At 45.1% G+C, this 26,449-nt stretch overlaps 1 protein-coding gene across 6 annotated transcripts in view; it reads right to left on the minus strand.

The window, feature by feature from the left end:
- CCDC85A (coiled-coil domain containing 85A) overlaps nt 1-26,449 on the minus strand; it is a 142,841-nt gene that overhangs the window by 38,622 nt on the left and 77,770 nt on the right. For 3 of the 6 annotated variants that reach the window (XM_079329444.1, XM_079329445.1, XM_079329446.1), the window contains exons 2-3: nt 20,509-20,897; nt 17,067-17,982 (exon numbers count right to left, since the gene is read on the minus strand). In XM_079329444.1, coding sequence (XP_079185570.1) covers nt 17,067-17,982; nt 20,509-20,897 — 1,305 coding nt within the window. The other 3 variants (XM_079329447.1, XM_079329449.1, XM_079329448.1) reach the window with 3 other exon arrangements.

Genomic DNA, 26,449 nt, shown 5'->3' on the forward strand with positions numbered 1-26,449 from the left:
GCAGCTACAAGACTCTCAGGGAGCTGAAAACTCCCCTGGCTGAGGGAGCCCTGCTGTGGGCATTTCCCTGGGAGTGGAGTCCCAGTGCCTGGGGTTCCCAGCTGATGCTCCCAGCTTCACAGGGTAAAACCAGGAATTTGATAAATAAAGTGAGCTATCAACATCTTCTGCAGCACAAACTGAGGCTACATTAGGTTTGTAAAACATCTCGTGGGGAAGAAGGAGGTGTTGTAAAATGCACAACCTTAAAATCTCTCATAGTTAATTTTTGAGTTTGGTCTTTTTTTTTAAATTATGTGTATCAATCATACAAGTTTCCAGGAGGTAAAAACAATGAATAATGTGCTCAAAATTAATTCTGCACGTTGGCTCTACAGTTTTGAAGGTAATAAATCATCAATCACCAGCACAGGACCACAACATCTATTTCATGCACGAAGCAGCACTTTATCATGGTGAATTTAGCTGTGTCTCATTAAACTGACTGCACTCTCTGGCCAGCCAGTAAAACCTGAATAGGTTTTCATATTATATTCCTCAGAGCTCAAAATAAATCACAAAGTTTCAGCCTCATGTATCTATGTGATCTTTAGAAAATGAATTAACCATTGCCACTACTGAAGAGCCTGGAGTTAGTCTGAGCAGCAAAATTTCAAGGAGAATGTTTCTTCAGCCTCCACAGCTCCACAACAATCATATTAGAGATTTAAAAGCTAATTTAGTCTCCATGCAGTGAAGTAGATTTTGTTTGTTTATTTGTGGTGGTTTTTGCTTTTTGGAGTGTCAGTGAATTAGTCTGTACCAAGAGAAAAGCACAGTCACAGGCAAACCAGGTGGCACATCCCATTCCTCCAGAAATCAATGGCAATATTCCTGCGAGAGGATCACACTGTGCATGATCAATTTCTCATTCAAATTCATTTCTTCTTCCCACTAAAAATGAAATTAAAGCCAAATCCCTGCATCCCTTCTCCCCATGGTTTACTGGTCACAATTTTTCATCTCTGTGAATGCTCTAAAAGATGTTCTACACGTGGCCAACTGTGCCAAGGCTTTATTCCAGCCCCACCTGTTTCCTTCTCTGTTTTCCCACTGATTTTTCATACTTGGGTTACTGTGGGAAGCAAAGACTCAAAGAAGGTATTGACTATTAAACACCAAAGATATGTTCCTGTGAAAATAAAATCAAGATAATCATTGTGTGAATGGTTCTTTGCAGCAAGATAAATATTCCCTCTACCTCTGACATTCCATTTTTCATCAAAATGGGGTTGGGCAGGCTGGGAATTCTGCTTTGGAACTACCCCTGTGATCTGCCAACTTACAGTATCCCAAGTGTTGAAAGGTCAGTTCTTGCTCCTGGCAATCCTAATTCTTATTCCTGCTTCAAGGACTCCACTCCTGGCAGGAAAACAAGCTCAGCAATCCTGGTTCAGTATTTCCTTGATTGTACTTCAGATCTCTCTCCTGCATGTGTAAGAAATAACCTGGGCTGTAAGTGTATATGGATTTTTCTTTTTTACATCTTTAGTGAAGAAGATTGACTGAAAAATCATGTGATGCTCTTTTCATTCCAGATATGTAACACCAGAACATCTCACATTAGGATACATTCAATAAATTATTTACCCTCAGGTTTCTGGGCTTACCACTGCACCATGTTTGTTCCTGTGATGCCCACAGAAGTAACTGCAACACAGCAGAACTTCATCCACAGGTTCCACAATTTAACCACCACATTTCTCCATCTAGTTCCATTTTCCAGTGAAATGCTTTAAGCAATTCCTTGGCTTAAGAGGAAAAACACTCCAAACCACCTCCAAAATCACACAGTAATTGTAATTTTCAATTATCAGTGACTAAAATCTGCATTTCTTCAAGAAGAGCCATCAGCCTAAAACATTTTATCTCTTTAGCAAACACTGCTGGCCCTCAGCTGTCACCAGTGATGTCAAAAAGAAGCAGGCAAAGCCCAACTCCAATCTCCAGAAATGCAAGCACAGATTGTCACAGAGCCTGAGTGCAAGCCACTCACAATTCTTTGAAGCACTAGGCAGAGCCTGGTGCCCAGCAAGGATGGCTCCCAGACTTCCATAACATTAATTTGTGGCTGATTTCCTGCTCTCAGCACAGTAATGGATTGGCAACACTTGTGTTAATTCTATTTTCTCCCTCATTGTGGCATCTCAGAGAGACTGCAATGTGAATATTGAGCTTATTTGTACAAGCTCCATGTCATCCCCAGTGCACCTTCCTGCACTGACCTATCCCTTGGATACAGACTTGGAATTTCCCTCTAAGAGATTCACATCCAAGCTGGAACCTTGTACAGGAGCATGAAGGGAATGGGGGGTGGTGAGTGTGAATTTAGCCCACAACTACACATTTCCCTAAAAAGCTCATATTGCCTTACAGTGAAATTGGAAATATAAAAACCTCCCTGATAAACATTTTCTCTTCACAAACACCCTGGCAGTGGGATGGATGGATGGATGGATGGATGGATGGATGGATGGATGGATGGATGGATGGATGGATGGATGGATGGATGGATGGATGGATGGATGGATGGATGGATGGATGTTTCCAGGCAATTGCACGTAATCACTTTCTGTTTTCAAACCAGAAAGACAATTTCATATCAGCCTGTGCAATTAAAACCAAACCTTTTTCTTTTCTGAGTAACCTTCCAGGAAAGCCTTCTATCCCACAGTACCTTTGATTCATGTTAAATTTATCAGAATTACCATTCAGACAAACTGAGAGATTAAAGGTACTTCAGGCTATAGTTAGAAATAGTCCTAAGGCTAAAACTAAGCATTACAAATTACCCAATAAAGCTTTCAAACCTTCTACCTTTGTAAGGCTATTTGGCAATGCTGAAAACAAAATTTTAAAACCCTCAAAACACATGTTGTATCAGAAATTTGTAGTTTAACATGTTAGTTATAAGGTGCCTGCTACCTGTGTATCAGAGGATTAAATTATTACTGAACAATTCATGGCAACCTTAGTAACTGGAGTTAATTCACTGTTTTTCTTTAATTAATCTGATCCCATAATAGGTGCACAGATGGATAGTCCTACCTGTGCAGCTGAGTGAGCATTTTCTAGTTGAACTAAAATGAGACAAGTGGTCTCCTAAATGAGCTGCTACCCTGTATGGCCACACACCAAATGAACCATCAGATTCTCACAGATTCACTTCACCTGGCATTTTTTCCAAGCCCCAAAGCACAGGCACCTGTAGGAACTTCTCAGTGCCACAAACTCCAAACAGCTGCTAGCAGGGACTAACAAGGGGAGCCAGGAGGGATTCCTGGATCCCTGTCTTACTCTGAATAATAAACCACCCACTATTAAAAACAAATCAAGGAAAAGAACTAGAACTGTAGGGTTTAATCTCACAATGGAGTTGCAGTTGGTTTTCCAATGTAATTGCTTTTCCACCAGCAACAATAATCAAAGGACCCATAGTAACGACTTGCATAAATCATTAAGATTAATTTAGTAAAAGCGGATAGAAAAAATATTTTGCTTGCTTTCTCCTTTTTTAGGAAAACTCAGATTCAACAGCACAGTTCAACTAACACAGAATATTGACTGATACTGTGGCAGCATTCATTTGAAAAATTAAACACTCCATAATGAAAGATTTCTGCCTTCCAGCACATGGGGGAAGAATCCTGCTTCATAGAGAACTTGGGTAGAGGAGGGGAGGCCACACAAAATGAAACTCACTTTTGCAGATTATCAGCTGCCAGGACTGCCAAAACTCCATTCCCACTCATGAGCAAACACTGGCAGAAGCTCCTCCAAGTGCTCAGGACACCAAAAGCCACGGGGAGCTCAGAGATGCTACAGAAACACAAATCCTGAGCAGCCCCTGGGAGCTGGTGGGACCAGCAGCAGCACAGCTGGTACTAATAATAAGTGATAAATGTCCTGTCTCCACCTGCCAGCACAATGAGTGGGCAGGAGACCAAACTGACACCTGTGACTGACTGAAAAACTACAGTCATTAGCAAAACCCTTCAGCTGTATTCAGCACCACAAACATGGGATATATAAGTGATCATCACCTACAGCTTGTCCTACCATTTCAAACCTAGAAATGCTGGAGCTCTGGTTATCCTTTAATCTAGTTCTGCTCTCCCACACCTTCATTTTCAGGCTGTTCAAAAACAAGGCAAATACAACATAATCCAACTTTGAGTAACTGGATTATGACATTTTCCCTTGCCCAGAGCCCTTCTAACATTTTTTCAATCCTTCACTTCACAACCCATGCACTCTTAGATATAACTCTGAATCTGGCTGACTTCATCCACTTTCTTCTTCCCAAAAAAACTCTCAGAAACTATTTTCTGAGCAGCTCCATTGTCTGCACTCAGCAGGGTGTGGCTCCAAACCTCCAGCATCAAACACAGCCTGCTCTCATTCCAGCTACACAAGCTACCTCCAGCTCTGAGTGATGTTTCCCCAGAGATGCAATCAGTGCTGAGCCAGCTGCAGGAGAGAGGAGATCCTGCTCAGTCCATCCTTCTGCTGCCTTTCCTCTTCCAGCAATTGTGCTGCTCCCCCTGTGATCCTGCAGGGGAGAGAGCTCTGCCCCCCAGGCATCACTGGGCCAGCTCCTTCTCTGCTGGGCACTGGAGATGTTCCATCCCTGCAGCATTCCCCAAGGAACCTGGTTTGTGAGGAGCTCCAGCCTTGGCTCAGCATGCCCCAGGCAGCAGAGAGGGAGCCTGGCACACTGCCCCTGGAATGGATTTCCCACTGCTGTGCAAGAAGAGTTTTACATCTGCATCATTCCTGAGATATGTATCTTTATACATTTCTAAAGATGTTTATTTAACAGGCCAATTAGCCTCTCACTAATCATCTCTCATGCTGGGTAAGAGTCTAGCAATGTAGACAAAAATATACAGAATATTCTGGTTATTCCACTGCTCTGACTCTCCTGGCTATGCCACACTCAGGAACATTTCCAGTCTTCCTTCATTGTACACAGATGAATGTGCTGCTGGTTTACATTTTTTAATGCAGGCTCAAGCCTCCCATGGCTCTGAAGGAACACCAGCACTTGGGAAGCCTGTTCACCAGACTGAACACAAACAGAGATGTAACCAGCTCCCATGTGAGGATTCTGGACACTATTAGAGCATTCCGTGTCTACTGACTGTCAGTGATAGCCCAAGAGATCAGCTTAAAATTACTGCTTTCACCCCCTCAAAATACCTGAGATGTGTTTTAATAAACTATTTAATTTTCTTTATACTATTATCACTATTTCTTACTACTCTCTTTGATTTTCTAACTACTTACTGCTCATTTATCTTATTAAGGGTTCAGAGTTTAATTTCTTGACCTACATCTATTACAAGTTTGCAATTATAAAAACGTGATAATCCCATTAAGTAGCTATAAAACTAGTTAAATACAGCAAGAATGTTTTTACAAGAGAAAATTATATGGCTCTGCAGAAAATTTTACAAGCAAAGATATTTAGACAAGTGCTACCTCAGAAGAAGCACCATATGCTCCTGCACTTCAGCAAAAAAGACAAAATGTCTGCAAAATGAAAAGCAATGAATTTTTTCCAAAAGTTATGCCTCTAGAATTTAAAAATATACACTTATTTCAACTACCAAATAATCAGAACAATCTAATTAGGAAGGAGATAATTAAAAGACTAACAAATTGCTAAATCCTGCTCAGGACACACAAGCTGGTGTTTGCTCTGGTTTGTAATTAAAATGAAAACAGCAGCAGTGCTAATGTCTGTAATCTCTGCCCAGTCTGAGCCATCAGACTGCACTCGGAGCACATTTGGTGAGAGGGCAGGGAGCTGCTGGGAGTGCAGAACTTGGTGCTCCTGAGCAGGATTGCTGTGCAGGATTGTCAGTGCATCCCCCTGCCGGCAATGTCGGGCTGCCCCCGGGATGTCACATCCCGGCTCCCCGCAGGATTGCTGTGCAGGACTGTCAGTGCATCCCCCTGCCGGCAATGTCGGGCTGCCCCCGGGATGTCACATCCCGGCTCCCCGCAGGATTGCTGTGCAGGATTGTCAGTGCATCCCCCTGCCGGCAATGTCGGGCTGCCCCCCGGGATGTCACATCCCGGCTCCCCGCAGAGTTCCCAGCCCTGCCGGGGCCGCTCACGGACCCTCCTGGAGCCGAGCCTGCGGCAGTGATCTCGTACAGCAGCGCTCCGGCTTTGGGCACTACAGGGAGAACTTTCCCCGGCGTTCCTTGAACGCAGCGCCGGCTCCACGGGACTTTAAACAAACATTTCAGCCCGCAGAGCTTGACAGAGAGCAGCAGCCACCTACCTGCTAGAACGGAGTCTGCTGGCACCCAGCCACGACAGCTCCAAATCCTTCCACATCTGCCAAGTCACAGATGTTCAGCCTGAGCCTCGCCGTGGAGATTTAGATCTGCTAAATCCACCTCCCCCCTCCCTGGCACAGTCACAACATGCCACACTGCTGATGGATGCTGAGGGCCAGCCGACCATCTTGCCAAAATAATGTGTTCTCTCTTTTTTAAAGCTCAAGAATGTTCATTTGCAACTTTTATTCTAATGGAAGATGAATGCTCCTTTGGATTGGACCAGTTAGCAGCCTGAAATCCACAGCAGAGAGCTGCCCATGGCCCTGGTTGGTACCAGCATCTTCTTTTCCCAAATCAAGCTACACAGCTACTCTGCAACAGTAAAAAGCAGGTCAGAAACAAGAAACAGGACAGAAAACAGAGTCTCCTCTGGTAAAGCTATGACAGCCCTTCAGGTGTGGATCCATTGTAAATCACTTTGTGTGCCAGGACACCTTTAAGCAGCCTGTAAATGCAAAAGGTACATTAATGGCTTCTAACAGGAATGCTGCACACACAAAAGGGAACTAAAAATAGCTTTGTTTCCCACTAGCTCAATTCAGGAAATTCAGGAAGGAAGGAAACATTGCCCTAAAAGTTGATTTTGAAAGGAAACACATTGAAAGTGTTTGTCTCAAGCTGATTGTTCAGAAAGGTGTTTTCTAGGCACGTAACTTCAGCCCAGTTTTTGCACCATGCTGAAAACAGGCTAATCTAAGAACAAAGCTCTTAGAAACCTGGCTTGATGCAATGTTATAATCAGCAGCAAAACCTCAGGAAATCTGCATTAGTTGGTGGCTGATTAATCCTGCCTTGTCTTTGGTTTAGCTCAGGTTCTTAGTGCACAGGTGATGACAGTATTTGTGTGGTTGGTACATTGTTTCCAGAAGCATTGATAAGAGCTGTGAGTGGGAACCAGGCACTACTGACAAGTGCAGGCATTTGCTCAAGGACAGGGCTTTCCAATGGCTTCCCACAGCAAGCAAGGGAGCAAAGGGAAGCAGTAACATCCTCCTCTCCCCTGGGTACCCCAGTCCCACCTCTGGTGTCATTGACTTGCTCTGCACCTTTCAGAAGCTCACAGGACTCCATGGAGCTCAGAAAGCTTCTGCAGCACGAACCAGAGCAGAAACTTTTGAGCCTGAAAAGGACAGACATACTGCAAAGGCCATTTCCAGAAGAGGCATAAATGTTGCTAATCTGATGACCAATATGCTACAGATTTCCAGTCTTTCCCCCTGATGATGAATTCAGCACATAACACCAAGGTTGTGTGTTCAATCTCCACAGGCCATTTACTAAAGAGTTGGACTCCATAATCTTTGTGGGTCCCTTCCAATCCAGAATAAACTGTGAATCTGTGAAAATAGGTGTCACTGAACATTTCTTTTGCTGGCTTACACTTTGGTTTGGACTTTTCAGCACTTGGCTTTGTATTCAGAGGGAGAAGTTCTCTGCACAACACACATAAAAACACATGATGACAAAACCAGAACAAGATTCAAGGTTTGATTACCCCCATGTCTGTTGAGCTCTCCCCAAAATCCCCCAGCTGCACACAGTCAGCCTCTAGCCCAGCTGGTTGGTTTGCTATCAGGGCACACCTTCCATGGCATGGAAAATAAACAGAGATGGAGCAGGACATGGACAGATCCACAGGTGATAACCCAGAATCATGCCAAGCCAAGGTCTACAGTCTCACCCACCCCTGGTTCTCCACAGATCTGAGCTGGCTCAAGCCCTCAGTTAGAAATTGAATCCTGAATTTAGATTGCTGAAGGGATGGTGCTCAGAAACAGAACTGGACCTACAAACTACAGGGCAAAGAGCCACTTCTGATTTACACCTTTAAAACAGAGAAATCTATGTTTGCTGAAATTTGTTTGCAACAGGTGTCTCTGGGTGTGGCCAACTGAGCCTGTGCTCTGCTGAGACTCCTGGAGCAGTAAGAAACTCTCCCAAAGAACCCTTCCCACTGTTGGGACACAAATCTGGCACTTGGGCCCCATCCCAGTAGTCCCAAAAGCTGGGATGTAAATCAAACAGCTGATTCAGGCAGCAGCCACTCCCCCTGACACCTGATGGGCAAAGCCACAGACCAACAAGCCTCACAAAAATGTTCCTGCTTCCCTGGGGAGCAACATTACCTAATAAAATGCAAACACTAGCTAGATTTTTCTCATTCCAGGGAGTAAAAACCTACTAGTAACTTTTATCTTGCACTAGATATTCTTTCCCAGGATTTTCCAGAGCCTATTTGCTTCCTGTGCATCAGGATGTTTCTGAGCAGCACTGCACAAACAAATCAAAATCTAACAAAATAAGAGGTATTAAAAGCGTTTAAGTGTTAAATTTGGGAACAAGCATCACCTGATTGTATCTTTGCAGTCAAGATCCTGTTTCCCCTGTAACAAGGACAAGGAATATCCAAAAATCTTACATTAGGTTTAAGTGACATGCAGGACAATATCTAACATCAAGTGACTGAAAAACACATGAGCAGCTCTACTAAGCACAAAGCAGACACAGCCAAGGTTTGCTACATTTCAACTATAGATCTTTTCAGTGATAAATTCAACACTATTTTGCTTTCAACACTAATAGAAACTGCTTCTCATTCAAACATTCTTCACCAATCCTTCAAACATCCACTTTCCAATGTGACACTGGAATCAACTCTCTTTTTTCAGTTTAAAAAAAGAAAATAAAAACACATGAAACAGGAAAGGTGGAATTAGAATATGTTGCCCAGGAAACTGACTTCTGTGCCTGAAGGACACATTTCCAGGTGGCAGTTGATAAGTAAATACACTTTAATTTGCATTACTGTAGAGTTATCATGAAAGTGGGTCATGCAAGTCCTTTTGTGCTACATCTCCTTTTGGAGCTTCCCAGCCAGGGATACAACTGGATGCATTTGTAATATTTGTGATCAATATAAGGAGTGAACACTGTCCAATTAATTCTTGACAAATCCAGGGTGATGGAATGACTTGACAGCATAAAACTCTGGGATCCATGCTTCCAAGACAGTCTGACCAGTCATTTCTATGCTGTTGGCCAACCCAACAATACAGGCTGAATACAACATTCCAGTCACTCCAAAGTTTAAAAAAAAAAAAAACAAAAAAAAAAAAAACAAAAAAAAACCCACACCAACCAAAAAACTTTCCCATTTGATTATGTTCATGGAGAAGCTAAAACACAAATCCAATGCCCTCATGCTGAAATTAGGAATTTTTAGAATAAAAACTCAGGATCTTCTGTCCTCATAGCTCACCAAAATACCTTCAGGTGCTACAGTTTTAAGAGGTCTCTATGTGGCATTCAGGAGTGTGGACAGGAGTGCAGGCCAGGCATCAAGTCCCAACACCAGCAATGAAACAAAGAGCTCTTGGCACCTGTACCTGGAAGAGACAAAGATTTGGTGTCTTCTGCTGTTCAGTTCACACTGAAGAGCCTTTGGTCTTGGTGACTGGAGGGCTGGTTAGGAAAAAATCATTGCTGGAATGCTTTCTTGTCATGTTTTCTTTATGGACTTAGTGACAGTACAAAAACCTAAAATTCAAAATTTAACTTCAGGTTACATAAAATTTCTAAAGTGGACCCAAGCAAACAAGATGAATGACAGTGACAGACAAGTGACTTCATTCAGAGCAGTGCATGAGGGGGATATTTAGGCATCTTGTTCTGTGTGAGCATCCCATTTCAGTGCAAGTCAGGTGCCAACAAGGAGTGAAGTGCTCAAATCCTTGGAAGGATCTGAGTCAATGTGCAGGTTCTGCCTCACAGCATTCATGTGTTTATGCTTGATATATTCATCTGCCTCCAGTGGAATGTTCTTTTTGTCTTTTCATAATTCAACACTATTTTTAGAGGCTGATCTTAATGTCCTCAGTAATGTTTGCAGACCACAAAAGTCATAAGATGGATTTTGAACATCATTAAAGTTTGTCCAGTGTAAACCAAAAAGAGACTCAGAAGCCAAGAGGGGATGTGGGTCAGCAATCAATGCTTTTCTCCAGCTTTTCTGCACTTGGCCTAAGTGGGAGCTTATCATGGAGTGATGAACAAGCTCTGTACCCTTTGTAAAAAGGGTATTTTCTGCTATTTTCCTTTGAATCCAAGTCACAGGTACAGGCTCCACAGTCAATCAAGGCAAATTTTCACAGCTCGCAGGAGCTTAAAGAGATGCAGTGAAAAATCTAGTGAGTTTTGAGGTCAAACATGGGAAGGAGCTATCTCACTACTGATCAGGGTAGAGATGTTTGATATTACAGGCATAAAGGCTCTGGGATTAATTTGTGTAACCTTGAGGAAGTACCAAAAAGGAGATCTTTAGGAGACATTCCATATTGTTGGTTACCACGTGGCTCACTGGGCTTTTTCAGCTAGGACACATCTTTTACTCTTGACAGTGCTTGAGCACTGCTCTTTCACTGGTCCAAATAAGCACTTCATTTACTCCATGCACTTTTACAAACCATTAAAAGTCATATAAACCATGCAAATAAAAAATAAAGTGTAGAAGAAACATGTTCTTATTGAACTACACAGGTCCAGAGCTGCTGGTTTCTTCACTCCCCATCAATGTCACAGAAACAATGCAAATATTCCCCAAAAGTGACCAGTAGAACTAAGACTATTTGTTATTCACAGCCTCCACAGAACTGTTCATCTTTTAAGACAGCCTAGCTCAAGGTAGCAGCTTTCCCATTCACAATCAATACATTTGCACACACTTCCATGCTGCACACCAAACTCTTGCAGAATTAAAAGCACTTAAAAAATAAATTTACAAAGTCCACTACACAGAGTAATATCATTACTGCTAAGCTTTTTAAAGACAACTTCAGTTTATGCCCATCACCCCCCATGTTATACTTGTATAACTCATCCCCTCTCAAACAGATTATTGTACTGCTTTCTGCATTAAGCAAAATCCAAAGCTATGTTTCAGTCCTAGCTGATTCTCTTCACAAATACCACCCTTTGACCAGTGAAGAAGCACAGGCAGACAGGATTTACATCAAGATCATGACTTGAAGATAATTCTCAGTGCTCCCTCAGTAACTATATATCTCTGCACATGACAGTATGACCCAAGATGAGCTGTGCTTCAGTTTACTAATTAAGGCATAACTTACTAGCTCAGAAGCCAATGAATTTTCATTGCCAGAGTCATTTTCTTATGTACACAAGGCTTTATTATACCTCATTAAATACCCTGTAATTTGGAATGCCTCACTGTCCCTTACTCCTGTCAACATCCCTGCACTTTGTGTGTGGGCAGTACAAAATCTGAACCCCACACTACACTGCCTGCCACTCTTCCCAAACTCTTAACCCATTCAGCTCCAACCCCTGCACAACTCCCCATTGTTTAGTTCATAATAAAATTTTAAAATTAAAAAAAAAAAAAACATTAATAGATGAACAGTAGAGCCAGGATATTCTGACTGGCAAACATAATATACACTACAAAGTTGAATGTCTTAAACAAGCAGCACTAACCAAAAGTTATTGTAATATACTGACTGCATTGTAAGTGCCATAGCTCAGAGAATTTTACAATGTAATCACTAATATTTCCAAACCCATTATTTTACTGTTCTAAACTCACAGCACTAACTCCCAAAGCTGTGTGAGGAGCTGATGCACGAGCTCCTGAGCTCAGGTTAAAGGTACTCTCTGTATGTAAGGACTCAGACAAGGCTTTAAGGTGAAGACGTGCCATTTGGCACTAAGAAGAATAAAATAACAAGTGTGCCCACTTATTTCAGACAACACTGGCAGCCATGCAAACTCCTGATAAGCTCTGAGATAAAGGCAAATGGCTCACACACCTTGACCCAATCACCATGAGAAAGAACTCAGCTTCTCTGCAGGGATTTCCCAGAAGGTGCTGGGGGTTCTCAGCCTTGCAGCAGGAGGGGCTGTGCAGCTGAGTGCCCCTGCCCATCCCACTGCAGCCAGCCCTGTGTGCCCCTGGGATCAGCCCCTGGCCTGCAGGAATTGCTGCTGAATGCCCAAACAGCCCTGTGAAACCAGGCCACACTCCATAAGGAGAGGCTGAACTCTGCCAGTAACATACCAAGAGTTTTGCTGGAAGGATGATCCACACACACCAAAATGTGCAAATCCAAATTAGTTTTGTCAGTGAAGCTAAGGACATGGAATTGCAAACCTCTCCCAAAAGTTCTACAACATAGAACTAGAAGGTTCAATGCTTTGATACTACAAAACACATTTTCAGCATGATAAATCACTCCACAAAAAACTGAGTTGGGTAATAAATGCAGCATGCTGTAGTCACATCCATATTCACATCTCATGCCCCAGTTCTCTTACAGTGTGGAACAGCTAGAACCAATTTACAAGTTTGACATCAAACCTTCAGAGTTCTGTTGAAAAACTCTGACTGACAAAGCTTCAGAGCTCCACACTTCAAAATTAAATACCTGAAATAAACATGATGTCACTTCATTGTACAGATCCTTGTAGCCTTTGGTTACACTGAAAAGTAAGAAATGCTGCCTCAGGCTCCCAGATGTGCAGTGGTGGGTGCCACCAGGATCAAATCACACAGAGTGCTGTGCAGTGCCATTAATGACAGATTATTTGCATTTCAGCTTTGAGAAACACAACATGTAAGCAAACATGCATGGCAACATGACATCATCCCACTCCCAGCCAGCAAAGGGGAGCTGTTTGCACAGACAGGGTACAGGTAACTCAGTAACATTGCTCTGAGTTTTTTCCTCTCTGTGGTCACACTGCAGTTTCCTCTTTTTGACTCAGTGCAGTGTTTTCTAATTCACTTTTCCTTCTCACAAGTGCATCTATAAGAGAAAAAGTGCCCAAAATTTATGCTGAGTCTCTGCTTAGCCTACAAACACCTTAGCTCAAGGAGAGGTGATGCTGCATTTGCTCTGTAAGAGCCCTCACACCCCCAGCAGCACAGGAGGTGTTAGTCAGCAGTTTGACTTCTCTTCATTAATAACCTCAGCAGGAAGCAAGAAGCACACATGAAAGCCTTTGGATACCTTCCTTTCACACAAAATTCAAAGCTCACAGTAAAACAAAGGACTTCTTAAAATAGAAAGCTGAAAATAAATCACTTAGATTAAAAAACCAACACTTAGACTGCAAATGCTGAAAGCAGATCAATTTATAGAGGCACTTACACCCCAGATATCTGTGTCAGAGCTAAATTGTCACATATTCTTCTAGGGTGCATTAATGCTCTCTTCTCAAAATGTTTTTACTGCTGGCATTTTCTCTCTAATTTCAGCAATCTTTCTATCCTAAATACCTTTGTTCTCATTACCCAGAGCATTTAGGTGTGATTACAGCCAAAGATTGTTATCATGTTTTATTTGGTTAAAACCTCTAGAATTAAATACATGTGTTTTCAATTAACAGGCACCATGCCAAATTTAGCTCTCCCATCCCATTTTCTGACACTCCAAAGGCTAAGGACACTCATTTCAGAAAAATATGCAGGAGAACCATGAAGCAGAGGGTTTTTTTTAAAGCCTTATAAATCTCATAAATGAAAGCTGGCATGTCATACAAGAAAAAATGCCAAGATCAAACCTTTGAGCATAGAAGATGAGGAGAATTATGAAAGGAAATGTTATCACCTCATCCTTTATTCCTTCAGCTGTGCCTGTGAGCAAGAGGCTGAGGTAACTTCCCACATAGCTTAAAACATGCATGGAGGCCAATGATTAATGCATAAACACATCCTGCAAAGCAGCTCCAGCTGCACATCCCATTCCTGATGGCATTGGAATATTACACTGCAACTGCTCTGGCTGCAGCTGCAGCCTCTCTGATCCATCCCACAGCCCCAGCTCTGGGGGAGCAAACAGCACCCTGTGGAATCCACTGCTTCCCTGGGGGCACCAGTGCTGACAGGATCACAAATCCAGCTAAATGGGAGCTGCTAGGAGCTCCCATTGCTCCAGGAATAGCCAGGCTGCTCACAAACCTGCTTCCAATTAGCAACATCAGGCCCAGGTAGAGAGCACGGCACTTTTGGAATGAGGTTTGACATGCAGAGGAATAACTTCTCCTCTCAGACATGATTCACAGTCCAGTTCAGACCAAGGCAGGTGGGACAGGCTTGTAATGACTCTGGCAAATTCTGACTAAGTAGTTAAAATACTGCATTTTACTCCTTTAAATATCAAAACACGTTGTGTTTGAATAGCACTGTCTCTGCCATTCATCATTTAGGGTCACCAGCACTTGATTCCTGCTGCTCACATGACAGTCCACAAGTTTAGAAGTGCCCTGCAAACTCATGACACAGATGTGCAAACATCTGCCTGCTAGAGAGACTCCAAACTTGAAAACAAACTGGATTCCACCAATCTGATACAATATACTCACTGCATGACTTGGGGATCACAATCAAAATCCTGCCCTTTGGTATTGCTCATCAGGGTTTAGGGCCAGGTTTCCAGGCCATTCCCTAACTCCCAATGTCACAATTTCAGCATTCCTTACAACAAGATCAGGATTTTTATTGCCTACACTCAGCTGGCAGGGTCAGGTACATACAGAAATCCAAATTAAGATTTACACATCATTTTCACAACAATAACAAGCTATAATGACCAGCACTTCCACCACTTCCATATTAACTGCTGCCCACAACTTTGCAGTAGCTGACAAAATCAAAACACAAAATACCCAGAAGGATTCAGCCTTGCTGTGAAGACCAAGTATTTCCCTAAAGCTTAAAGCTTTTCCTCACAGCAGAGCTGTCAAGAGTCTTACCAAGTTGGATCAAGGTCAGACAGATGTCAGAATTAAACCTTAAACTTGCATTAAATTACATAAATATGAAAAAAAGAGGTTTGGCAAGTTTCTGGTGAGAGAAGTTGTCAAACCAAAGGGGACTTCTCTGTAAAAGTGATTATATAAAGCACAGGGCAGGCAAAGCTCTGATTAAAGTCAATAAAGATCCTCCCAAAGCACCAGCTGCCCTCTCCAGCACCTTGTGGCCTGAGTCCAATCTTTTGACAGCTGAAATATGCTGCACAAAGGATGCCAGTCAGCTCAGAAATAAAGTAACAACTGCTTTCACTGCACTGTTAGGAATTTGGTTCTTAACAAGGCTACTTGGAGGAAAAAAAAAACCCAAACAAGCAGAAATCTTGCAATGCTGACAGCACAAAAACCATCTCTTCCTTTTCCCATGAGTGAGTTTTAAAAATACGTACTTGAAACCTTGGACCACCTTCCTACATAAACTGTGGTGGACTGATGAACATCATGGGTGCAAGAAACAAGGCACTTGTAGGAAATCTGGCTCCATACTTGGTGCTACTTACAGAAGGTCAATAGTTAACACAAAGAACTGGATGGAGAAAAATACAGCATTTAATGGAAGTTGTGCAAGACCAACTTTAATTATCTTCACATATCTGTCACTCACCTTATTAATCACCTTAAAATCTTTAAAAAGAGGAGTTTACAGTACACTTACCATGTTGGGGTTGGTCAGCCCTGTCACAAACACACATTTCACTGAAAACAAAGTGGATTTGCCCCTGCAGAGAGGGGTTAACTGAAGGCACTGTGCAAGTTAATCCCAACAGGCAACTGGACCAGTGTGACAAATTCTGAGGACAGCACCCATCTCACAAGGAAACCCACGTGGTCATTTCCACTGATGCCAACAGCTTCTCACAGCTGATTGTGAAATGGAAACAAATTCCATCCAAGACAATTTCCTAAGGCAAAATCATCACTTTTGCAGAGCTCGACATCAAATCAAAGTGCAGAGGTCTGAGAAAAGGGTTTTTAACTAGGACACTAATTGCTTTCATGAGAACATCCCAAAGCACATGGAAGAAATAAAAGGCAGCAGGCTATAGGAATTCTGCTAAGTCTAAAATGAGTTATTTCTACAGCAGAGTAGGACATCTGAACTTTGGAGTTTTCAAAATAACAGAATACTTACATTGTGACTCTAAGACAAATAATTTATTTCTATCAGTCAGGATACGCAGCTCTTCAAAAATAGGCATGTTTATTGGAATCCTTTCTAAAAGGCAGCAATAACAACAGCAAAAAAAAAAAAAACCCTTCTTGATCTTCCTAAATTTTTAATTTGTTATGATTAAAAAAATGCAAACTCAAGGCTTTGAAAAGCTTTAGGAGCAATCAGATTCATTTCTATTGAGCCTATTCTTCATCTGGGGTCTTTTCCAAAGTTTATGGAAAAGGATATATGAAGCCTTCAATCAATAAACAGGAAACTTTAAAGTCTTTAAACCTACAGACAAGGCAGATTAGGAAGGTGGAAATGAAATTGGAGACACTCACCTCTACTCTGCTGACTCAGATATAGGCAGGACAAGAAACATAATGCAAGCCCTCTCTTATGCAAACACAAATCCTCCTAGGGACAAACAGTTTACATCTACCAGCCACAGAGCAGGGTCAGAGCTGAGAGCTTCTCCTCACCAAAACTCCAAATGCACTTTTCCTGTTCTTCTTTAATCTACCCCACACCTGCTGGATGGACAAACGTGCGCTCCAATGAAGTGATCTGCTAAAGGAATAATGGTGACACCAGACTCATTGCCCTCCATTTCACACCCAACACCATTGCTGCTGCAGAGCTACCTTAGCAATTCCCAAAGCGAGCTCTCGCCCCGAGCATTGACCCACCATTCATGCCGTTGTACAAACTCCTGTGGTGAGGGGACAGCTCCTCTGTCACTTGTCTCCTGAGGGTCCCTTCTCTGCTGCCTCCGCTGAGGTGTTTGAGGTGCTCTGGGCTCCCTCCATAGTGCTGTTTGAGGTGCTCTGGGCTCGTACCCCTCACCTTGTGCAGGTGCTCTGTACTTCCACTGGGCGTGTGCTTCTGCAGGTGATCCGGGCTGCCCCCGCTGTGCTTTTGATGCTCGGGGCTACCACCAGGCCTCTGCTTTTGAAAGTGTTCAGGGCTACTACTCAAAACGTGCTTTGGGATAGTTTCTGGGCTGCTGCTGCTGTGCTTTTGTGGTTCAGGTACTTTGACAATGGTTTTGTGATGCTCGGGGCTGGGCCCTTTCAGGTGATGATCAGGACTGCCAGAACCCCTGGGCTTCTGCAGGTGCTCTGGGCTGATGCTCCTGTGTTTCTGGTGCTCAGGGCTGCCTTCCCCCCGAGGTTTTTGCAGGTGCTCTGGGCTGGTGCTCGGGTGGTGCTTGTGATGGTCTGGGCTGTCTGTGCTGCCCGTGCTGGAAGTGCTGCTGCCATCCCCAACATCTCTGATGTAGGCGCTGGTGGCAGTCAGCTGGCACAGGCTGATCTGGCTGTCGATGGAGCTCCGGCTGCCGGCCCCTCCTCCCTTCTCCTCATCCAGCAACACACACAACTCCTTCAGCTCCAGGTTCTCCTTCACCACCTCCTCCTGCCTCACTTCCAGCTCTTTCAGCTTCTGCAGGTACAAGGCCACCTCCTTGTGCATGACACTGGCGCTGTACCTGCCCAGCCGCTGCCACTCGCGGGACACCCTCTTGCCCTTCTGCCGGTCGTCGTCCAGGAAGCAGCAAAGGTCCCTCAGCTCCTGGTTATCTTCCTGCAGCTTCTGGTTGATGTCCTAAAAGAAAGATTATCATGACAGAGCAGTGTCTAAAGGAATTGGTGTTAAACTGTTAGCCAGGCCAGTGGACAGCACTGCTGCAAACTCATATTTAAGCACTCCAGTGAGGCATAAATAATTCCATGTGTAGATCTGGCACGTTGTAACAGCACCATACTCAGAGCAGACAAAGCTGCTGTCCAGCAAAAACTGCCCCTAGCTTGGAGCTAACTTGTGATACAGCAGAAAAGTTTCAGGTGCTTAATTAATTTTCATGCTAAATATCAGAGTAATTCAGCTCCCAGTCTGGGCAAAGGTTTTAAGTGCTCTCATGATGATCTCACTCCCATGAGAAATATTCACCTGCAAGTTATTGCTAAATAAAAGTGCAAGGTACGTAAAAAATTGCAATCTCTCTTAAATAATTAATTATTAACATTTATACTCCCTATTCCCTAAAGCAGCCACATATAAAGATGACAATTTTTGAGATTTTTTAAAAACTGGGGTTTGCTGAATTTTGTTTTTGATTGGCATTAAAAGCCTTGTCAGTCATCACTTGACCAGGATTGCTTCAGCCACTCTGAAATAATCTGGTTAAACAGATTTTTCACTAAACAAAATGAAGCACATGATTCTATGCCTTTCCCTAAGTGAGGAACAGTCTGAAGCAAATGCTCTGAAGAAGAAATGTTCAGGGTATTACTACAGCAGATTTCAGTATTTTGTCCCTCTAGTTTGGACTTTTGATCATATTTATCTTTCTCCCATAATCTACATAGTCATTCCTTATGTATGACATAACTAGGGATTAGCCACAGTTGTTAAAAAGTCAGTCTCATGGAAATACCATTTTAGCACAGTTTCCTAAGAGAAGGAAGCTTTTGTAACTCTACTTGATTCAGGTGCATGAATGCCTGGGTTTGTCTGATTTTTGCCTCAAAATAACTTGGAATTTGAACAATTTCAACCTGTATTTGACAACGGAAAAAAATCTCAATGAAGCTTTGAGGTGTCCTTAAAATCCTCTGCTAGTGAGAGATGTTTGAAATGATCCCACAGTGGAATAAAAAAGTTGTGGAAGTCCACAGTTCCTCAGTGAGGAAGCAGGAGACACCCATCCAGCTGGTCATTCTTACTCATGGAGCAGTTATTTCACAGGACAAAGGAGGGACATTGCCAGGCACCAACACAGGCTTCAAAAAAACTTCCTTGTCCCAGATTTGTTTTGAAAGTTGCAGCTGAGGCATCTGAGCAAAAGGCGGAAGTCAAACAAGACTTGAGGACTTTGGAATTGAGAGAGGAATTTGTGACTCCTTCCTACCCCATCTTAAGTGTTAGTTATCTGGAAGATGAAGAAATCTGGCACATAACTGGGAGAAAGATACTACTGCTGTAATTGAACTTGCATTTAAAATACAAGCTTTAGTTTTACTCAATACTACCACTGTTGGGTCTCTTTTACCTTCAGACACCACCCAGGGGACACACACACTCATACTCTGCAGAAGACAAAAACTTGGGAGGCAGGAACTGTCTTCCCCCATGAGCTATTTATTTTATGCCACACTGTTATCAAAGACACTTTCTCAATAATTCTGCCATCTAAAGCCATTCTACAAACGAAGAACTCTCTTCTAATGCACTTTCCTGTAATAATTCAAAAGCCCACAGTGTATCTCTGTCTCTTCTCTCCTTCCCTCCACCCTCGCCTCACTGAAGGAATTTCCTCTAAATTCTCCCAGCAATAAACCAGAAAATGTTCTGTATTCCTGCCTACTCTAAGGTAACTTTCTAGGTCTGTAATCCACAAGCAAGGTAATGCCCTGTAAGCAGTTACACTTTCTTCCCAGTCCTTAGAAGTGGGAAGGAAGCATTAGGGACTAAGCTTCTCATCCACCAAGGGAGTGAAATTAAGAAGGGATAAGCCATTACAGACTTGCTGTGCCCCTGACTGCAGCCTGCACGAGCACACAGCTGAGGATGGTTTGATCAGAGATGTGTTACCAGATGTCTCTTCGGGCAGTAAATTAGGGATCGGTTCTGATCAACCCGAGCCGGAGGGTTTGCCATCACCTGCCACACACTGCACTGCATCCTGGAAATGACCAACTCTCTCCAGCAGCCTGCCTGACTGGCTAAGTCGTCTGAAAACAGTGACAGAAAACAGCGTGAGCTACACAAACCCACGTTTCTCCTGCACTTCAGGCAGGATCATTTCACCTCTCTCAAAACCAAGGAAGTCTAACGCCAGCTGACAAGACTTCAGCGTTTTTATCAACCCAAAAGAACACTGGGGCAGAGCATAAACCAGCTGTGCCCCACAGCCTGCCGAGTAGCTGGTCATCTCTCAGCTGGACACTTGACTGATTTATTAAGAGTGATCAAACGCTATTCACCCCCGTCCTCATCCACTTTTCCTGCGGTTCTCGGGAGCAGCCGCTCCCAGACCATCCACCTGACGAGACTGCACCCGGCGGGACGGGCGGGGGACGCGGAGGCACCGCACAAAGTTCAGGGCTCCCACCCTGCCCAGCCCGCTACCTTCAAGCCGCGGATCTCGCCGAGGTGGAGCTGGAGGCGGCGGTTCACCTCGCGGATCAGGTTGCTGTGGTCCAGCATCGCGCTCATCTTCTCGGCCTCGGCGCGGCGGAGGCTGCGGATCAGCTCCTCCTTGCTCCACTTGAGCAGCTCCTCGTCCGACACCTTGGACAAGTCCTCGGCCGGCGCTGCCCCGCAACTTTCCGCCGCCACTTTGGCCATGGTGGCGGCCCGGCAGCCCGGGGCACTGGCGGAGCCTCCCCGCGCTCCCGGGGCCGCCCCGCCGCCGCCGCCGGGGGAAAGGGCGAGCCCGGAGCCCGCGGGGTGCCCCCAGCTCCAGCGCTGGGCCGGGGGGAACGAGGGAGACCTCCTCTGGCCCCAGGCAGCGGATCCTGGAAAAAGGGAGGAAAAGGAGGAGGAAAGGGTGTGGAGGAAGCCGGGCCACAGGCTGGGGAGCAAACTTCCCCCGTCAAGAAGCTTTAAAAAAAAAAAAAAAGAAATAAAAAAGACCTAGAGAAAAGATCCTCAAGACAAGCCCGGCTCTTGCAACAGGTCAGCGCCAGCTGCGTGCGCCCGCTGCCCGCCGCAGCGCCAGGGATGCGCGGCGGCTCTCACGGCAGCGGGGCTGCGGGATGCAGGGGAGGCTGCGAAGCGCCGACGCCGCGCACCATGGCGGAGGGCAGCGCGGGCCGGGCGGTGGCGGCGGAGCAGCGGGAATTATCGGGCGGCGGCAGGGAGGGATGGAGGGAGGGGAGGACGGAGCGGAGCGGGGCGGGCGCTGCCGGCGCCAGTGGCGGCCGCGGGGCCGCTCGCGGCTTTTCAGCGGGGCGCGCGCCACGTGCGGGCGGGGGCGGCGCGGGCCCCGCGCGGCTCGCGGGCTCCCCCTGCCGGTCACCGCCCGCAGCGCGGCCGCGACCATCCCGGGGCGGCGGGACGGACGGACACACCCGCGGGACGGACGGACACCGAGGGACGGACGGACACACACAGCGGGACGGACAGACTCCTGCGGCAGCCTCCCGGCCCTCGGAACGGAGGCACAAGCGCAGCCGCCCGCGCATCAGTGCGGGGCCCCCGCGGGGCGGCGGCGGGAGGTGGCATTACATCACCGGCGGCAGCACCGCCTCGGTGCGCGCCGCCCGCCGGCACCGACAGCTCGCCCCGCGCCTCAGGGCAGCTCCTGGCTCCAGCCGAGGGCGCATGCCGTGAGATAAACCCTCACAGCAAGCCGGCTTGGGCTGCCTGTACACCTTCCCTAGAATATTCAGCCGCAGTGTGGCAAGAGATTCACGTTCCCCAATTCGCTTAGAGATAGAGACTCTGCATAAATATGCCTGGCAGATGATTTGAGAATGAAACTTGATAATCCATTCATGCTGCTTACAAAGAGAGATGAGACGGCAGATCTCAGAGGCAGAGTTGGATGAAGTGAAACCATTAGGTGAGTAATTGGTTGAATCCCTATTTTTCAATCACAAAGTTCCCCCTGAACGATCCCCTGTGGGCAGAGGAGGCTGCCTCGCTTAATCGGCCCTTCCAACCTCCAGTTCTGCCATTCCAGAATTATGCAGGATTACAGAAGAGTCCTGGTTCTTGAGGGGAAAATTGAATTAGTTAATGCCAGCACTGGCAGATCACGAGGCTGTCGCTGGCTCTGCACAGGCAGCCGCAGAACTGTCCCATGTCGTTGCCCCAGCCGGCTCCCTTGGCATTTTCCTGCCGATGCCAGAGGACCAGACAAGGATCATTTTCTGCTCTTAGTTCTATTTAAAAGTTGCTATAAGAAGGGTTAAATCAAACACTGCTCCTTTGCTCTTACTGCCAATCCTCTCCTTGAATTGCTGGCTATACTTGACCCCAATAAAAGTTCCCCTGCTCCTATCCATCACGGGCTACACTCAGACCTTTCCCCACACAAGCCCTCCATGCTGTCCCTTCCCAATTTCATGAAGACATGTTCTTCCAGCTGATCCATTTTCCATGCACCTCCAGCCTCTCAGGAACACAGCAGACACTCTGGCTCCATCCAGGATGGGTGCTGGCATGAGAACCCCACTTGAGCTGTTCCCCCAGGTGCAGCCTGCTGCTCAGGCTCCTCTGCCCCTATTCCAAGGAATACCTGTGCCACAGGAGGGTGGCATGTTGGCTCAGCTGCAGGAGGAAACCCAAAGCCCATCACTGCCAACAAGAGCTCCAACCAAGCACAGAGCTTTGCCAGCCTGAAATCCCATTTCCTGAGCAGCACCATGGATTGTGTGAAATTTTTATTTTCTCTGCAAACTCTATCACTCTCTTAAATCCTCTGATTTTTTTTTCCCCACTGCAAATAACAAAGCTTGAGATAAAAGCATCTGACCAGCCACAGCAAAAATACAGTAAGAGGCCATGAAAAGGAGCTGTCATCTTTTACACCCAAATATATTTCATGTTAATGCAACTGAAAAAGAACAGCTTGGCAGCAATAAATAAAGGCTTTTCTTCTTCTAATTCGGCAGTGGATGAGTTGAAAGGTCACATGATGTTGGATTTTTAAAAGTTCAAATTGATTTCCAACCATGAAACAAACAGTTAACTGAAAGATGTCCAAAAACTTTTAAATCCAAAAGCTTCAGGGAATAGTGTCCCCTTGCCTCAATGCTACCAGTGTTTCTCTGGAGCAGCATTTCCCAGCTTTTGATCACAGGAGCCATGGAAAGAACAGATCTGAGATGAACAGCTCCAGGGAACACCGTGTTCCCCACAAATATGAAGCCTCCACACTTGTGTCTCCAGGAGGCTCAGTGTTATTGTACAGGCACCAGTGAGATAAGGGAATTCATGGAGCACAACATTGGAAGTAGTTCAGACTTCAAAGCTCTGGGACAAGTGTAGCTCTGGTGTTGGAAGCAAAAACGTATCAAGTGAGACTAATCTGGAACGTTTCTATAAGGAGGGGAGCTAATTTCACATTCACTCACGCTTGTGTAACAAGATCAAAACCAGAGTGGGAAGTGCAACATAATTACTCCCATCTCCTGGCAATTTTAAAACTTTCCTCTCAGACAGCCCACCTCAGTGCCAAGCCCTTCCCTCCTGCCGGCCTTTACCCTCAGCGGTGAGGAACCACAACTGCCCCACAACAAACACTGATTTTTCACATTTTCGCAATCCTCCCCTGCATAATTCTCATTCACAGCCCGGAGTGGAGAGTCTGGGCACATGAGTTTGGAGCCAGCAGCGCTGGGATTGCTGCAGCCTCTGTGCAGAGGCAGGGGAGGTGGCAGTCCCTGTGATCCCTTCCCACCAGGAGCCAAATGCCAGCAGCAGTGTGGATCTGCAGCCAATTCAATCTCCATGGCTGACCAGGCCCTGCCAGCTCACTAACATTTCCACTGCTCTGTTCTGTTCACCCCTGGACATGCAGATAGCCAGCAACTGTTGCTGGAAAATTTCTCTGGCATAGCCTCAAGGACTTGCTTTTCATTGCTGCCTGCAGACCCTCCAGTGCTCTAAGTCTCTGACTGCTGGGTAGAGTCTCTAAGGATTATTATAACCAATAATAATTATCTGATGATTTTAAAAACTCTGGGACATTTCCAGTGAGGCCCTAAAGCTGTTCAACAGCTCTCTGCCAAAAATATGTCATAGCTGAGTACTTGCCTAGCAGACATTTTACACAAAGATGGCTAAACTGTTTTTGTTCAGACCTTCCAAAAATACTTTTGAGAGGAGTTCAGACTTGAAAAATGTCATTCCCAAATTGGAAGGAAGTGGAGAGAGCTTTAAAAATGAAAAGTTCAAGTAATTTTAGTTACAGTTGCTTCTAGATGTTCTTGCCATCAGTCATGTGTCTGTAGCTGACACCCAACACAGCATCCCCAACATCAGCTGCTCTCCAGTGTTTGTGCTCTGCTGTCCTTGGGCAGAGCTCCACATTTCCCATCCCTGAGCAAGGAGACAGTTTCCCTTCCTCACCTTCCCACCCTGTCCCTACAGAGCCTCTCTCCACCACACCCCAGCCATGCACCTCCTGCCTGCTACTCTGGTCCATAATTCCCTCATTTGTGTCATTGTCACCAGCTCTCTCTGTCCATCCCTAGGTTAAAGTTCTCCTCCTCTGGCTCTTTCACCATCATAGGATTCACTTTCCAGCCCTGCCTGCCACTCCTGGAGTCACTGTACCAGCATAAATTAGATAATGCATTTCACAATACAATCCATTCTAATGCATTTCACAATACAATATAGATCACCTTTTCCTAATGGAGCCTCCAGCAGTGCTCAGAGTGCTGGGAGATATCAAAGCTCATAGTCTGACATCAGACCATCCCCACAGAATTTCCTATTTCATTGCAGGCACCCATTCCACTGCACAAAGGATATGATGGATAATGTCAACTAGCTAAAGCTGGACACAAACAAAATCCTTCCACACAGACTCCCTTGAATTCAAAGCATTTGAATGAACAGATGGAAAGCTCATCCTTGGCTCTTGACTTGTCCACAAGTAAATGGCCAACTTTGAGCAAACCAAGCCAGGCAACGTGCACTTTTCTCATCCCAGAAATTGTACAGGCAACAGAGAAAGAAGTTCATGTATTTCCAACCAGGAGAAAACATAGAAGAACTCTAGAAAATATAGTTTTCAATTAATTTCAAATTTAATTTAAGAGAGGGGAGAAGCTCAGCTTAATTAGTCATTGAGTTTTTTTAAATTTCTGAAGTTGCAACTTACACCCCTTTAATTAACTACTTGTGGTAAACAGTTTATATTTATTCTCTAAGAAAATTAGCCACACAGAAAGTTTTTTCTTCTTAAAATTGTTGAAAAGTTTACTTTCATATTTCAAAATTCCCAAATTCTCACAAAGCAAAGTTTTCTGTGAATTTCTTCCTGCTGCCACCTACACCTTCCTTATGGTCCAGCAACCATGCAAGTGTGTGGTAAGCTGGAGAATCAATGAAAAAATAATGTTCAAATTTAATGAATAATTAGTGTTTTTCCCATGGATGACTGCACTGAACTGGCTCACAGAAGCTGCATGGGATGGAAGGGAGGTGGAAGGAGCCCAAGGCCAGGGATGGAGATGGAGCAATTCCATCCCTGCTGACAGAAGCCTGCATGTGGAGCAGACTAAACACAGGCTGACTCAGGACAGCCAGCACAGATGCCCCAGAGGAGAGGAGAGGAGAGCAATGAGCACATCCTGCTAAAGCTCAGGCACTGCCTGTGGCTCAGCCAGACTTGCAGCTTTGGCTTGGCATCTCTAATGGAATGAAAACTCCTCTCACGTAGGCACTTTGGGGTTTATTTCAATCCCAGACTTGTGTGTCCCTCCTCCAGGACAAACCCAGGATGCCCAAGTCATGGATTACTCACAGGAGAGAGTAAGGAAAAGCCCTTTTCCCAGGTCAGGAAAAGACACTGCCACTTAAACTGACAGGGAAATTGCCTCTGCAGGTGTTGGCCATGCTCCTGAGCCTGCCTGCTAATCTCAGTGAGGTTCATGTAAATGAACATGCTTTCTATCTGCCCAAGGTTAAACAAGTGGGCTGATGGCTGATCCTTAGAGACACCAGCAAATATGGAAACAGGCACCTTTCCAACTCAGCAGAAAACATTCCTGAGACAATAACTTAAAGGCATCCATAGATGTTAGAGGGAAATCGTTAATTATAACATTTTTATGGGGCTGATTTTATCACTGAGGGCTTGGCAACTTTTCTGCAGAGCTGACAGTTTGCTCTGGCTGGGATCCAACACAGACACATAACCAGAGCATCTGTGGGGTTGTTTTAATTGTGCTCCCATTCATCATTTGGGTAACACTGGCCTTTGCTTCCCGTTCATACTTGATTAGTGAGTCAATAAGGGGCCAGATGCTTCTTCCCACTGTTGTTGATGGAAATAAAGTGCATGCCCATATGGTGGAGAGTGAGACAAGGTGCATGTCCTACAGCACCA

This window comes from Erithacus rubecula, assembly GCF_903797595.1.
Source record: "Erithacus rubecula genome assembly, chromosome: 2".
Taxonomy (NCBI): domain Eukaryota; kingdom Metazoa; phylum Chordata; class Aves; order Passeriformes; family Muscicapidae; genus Erithacus; species Erithacus rubecula.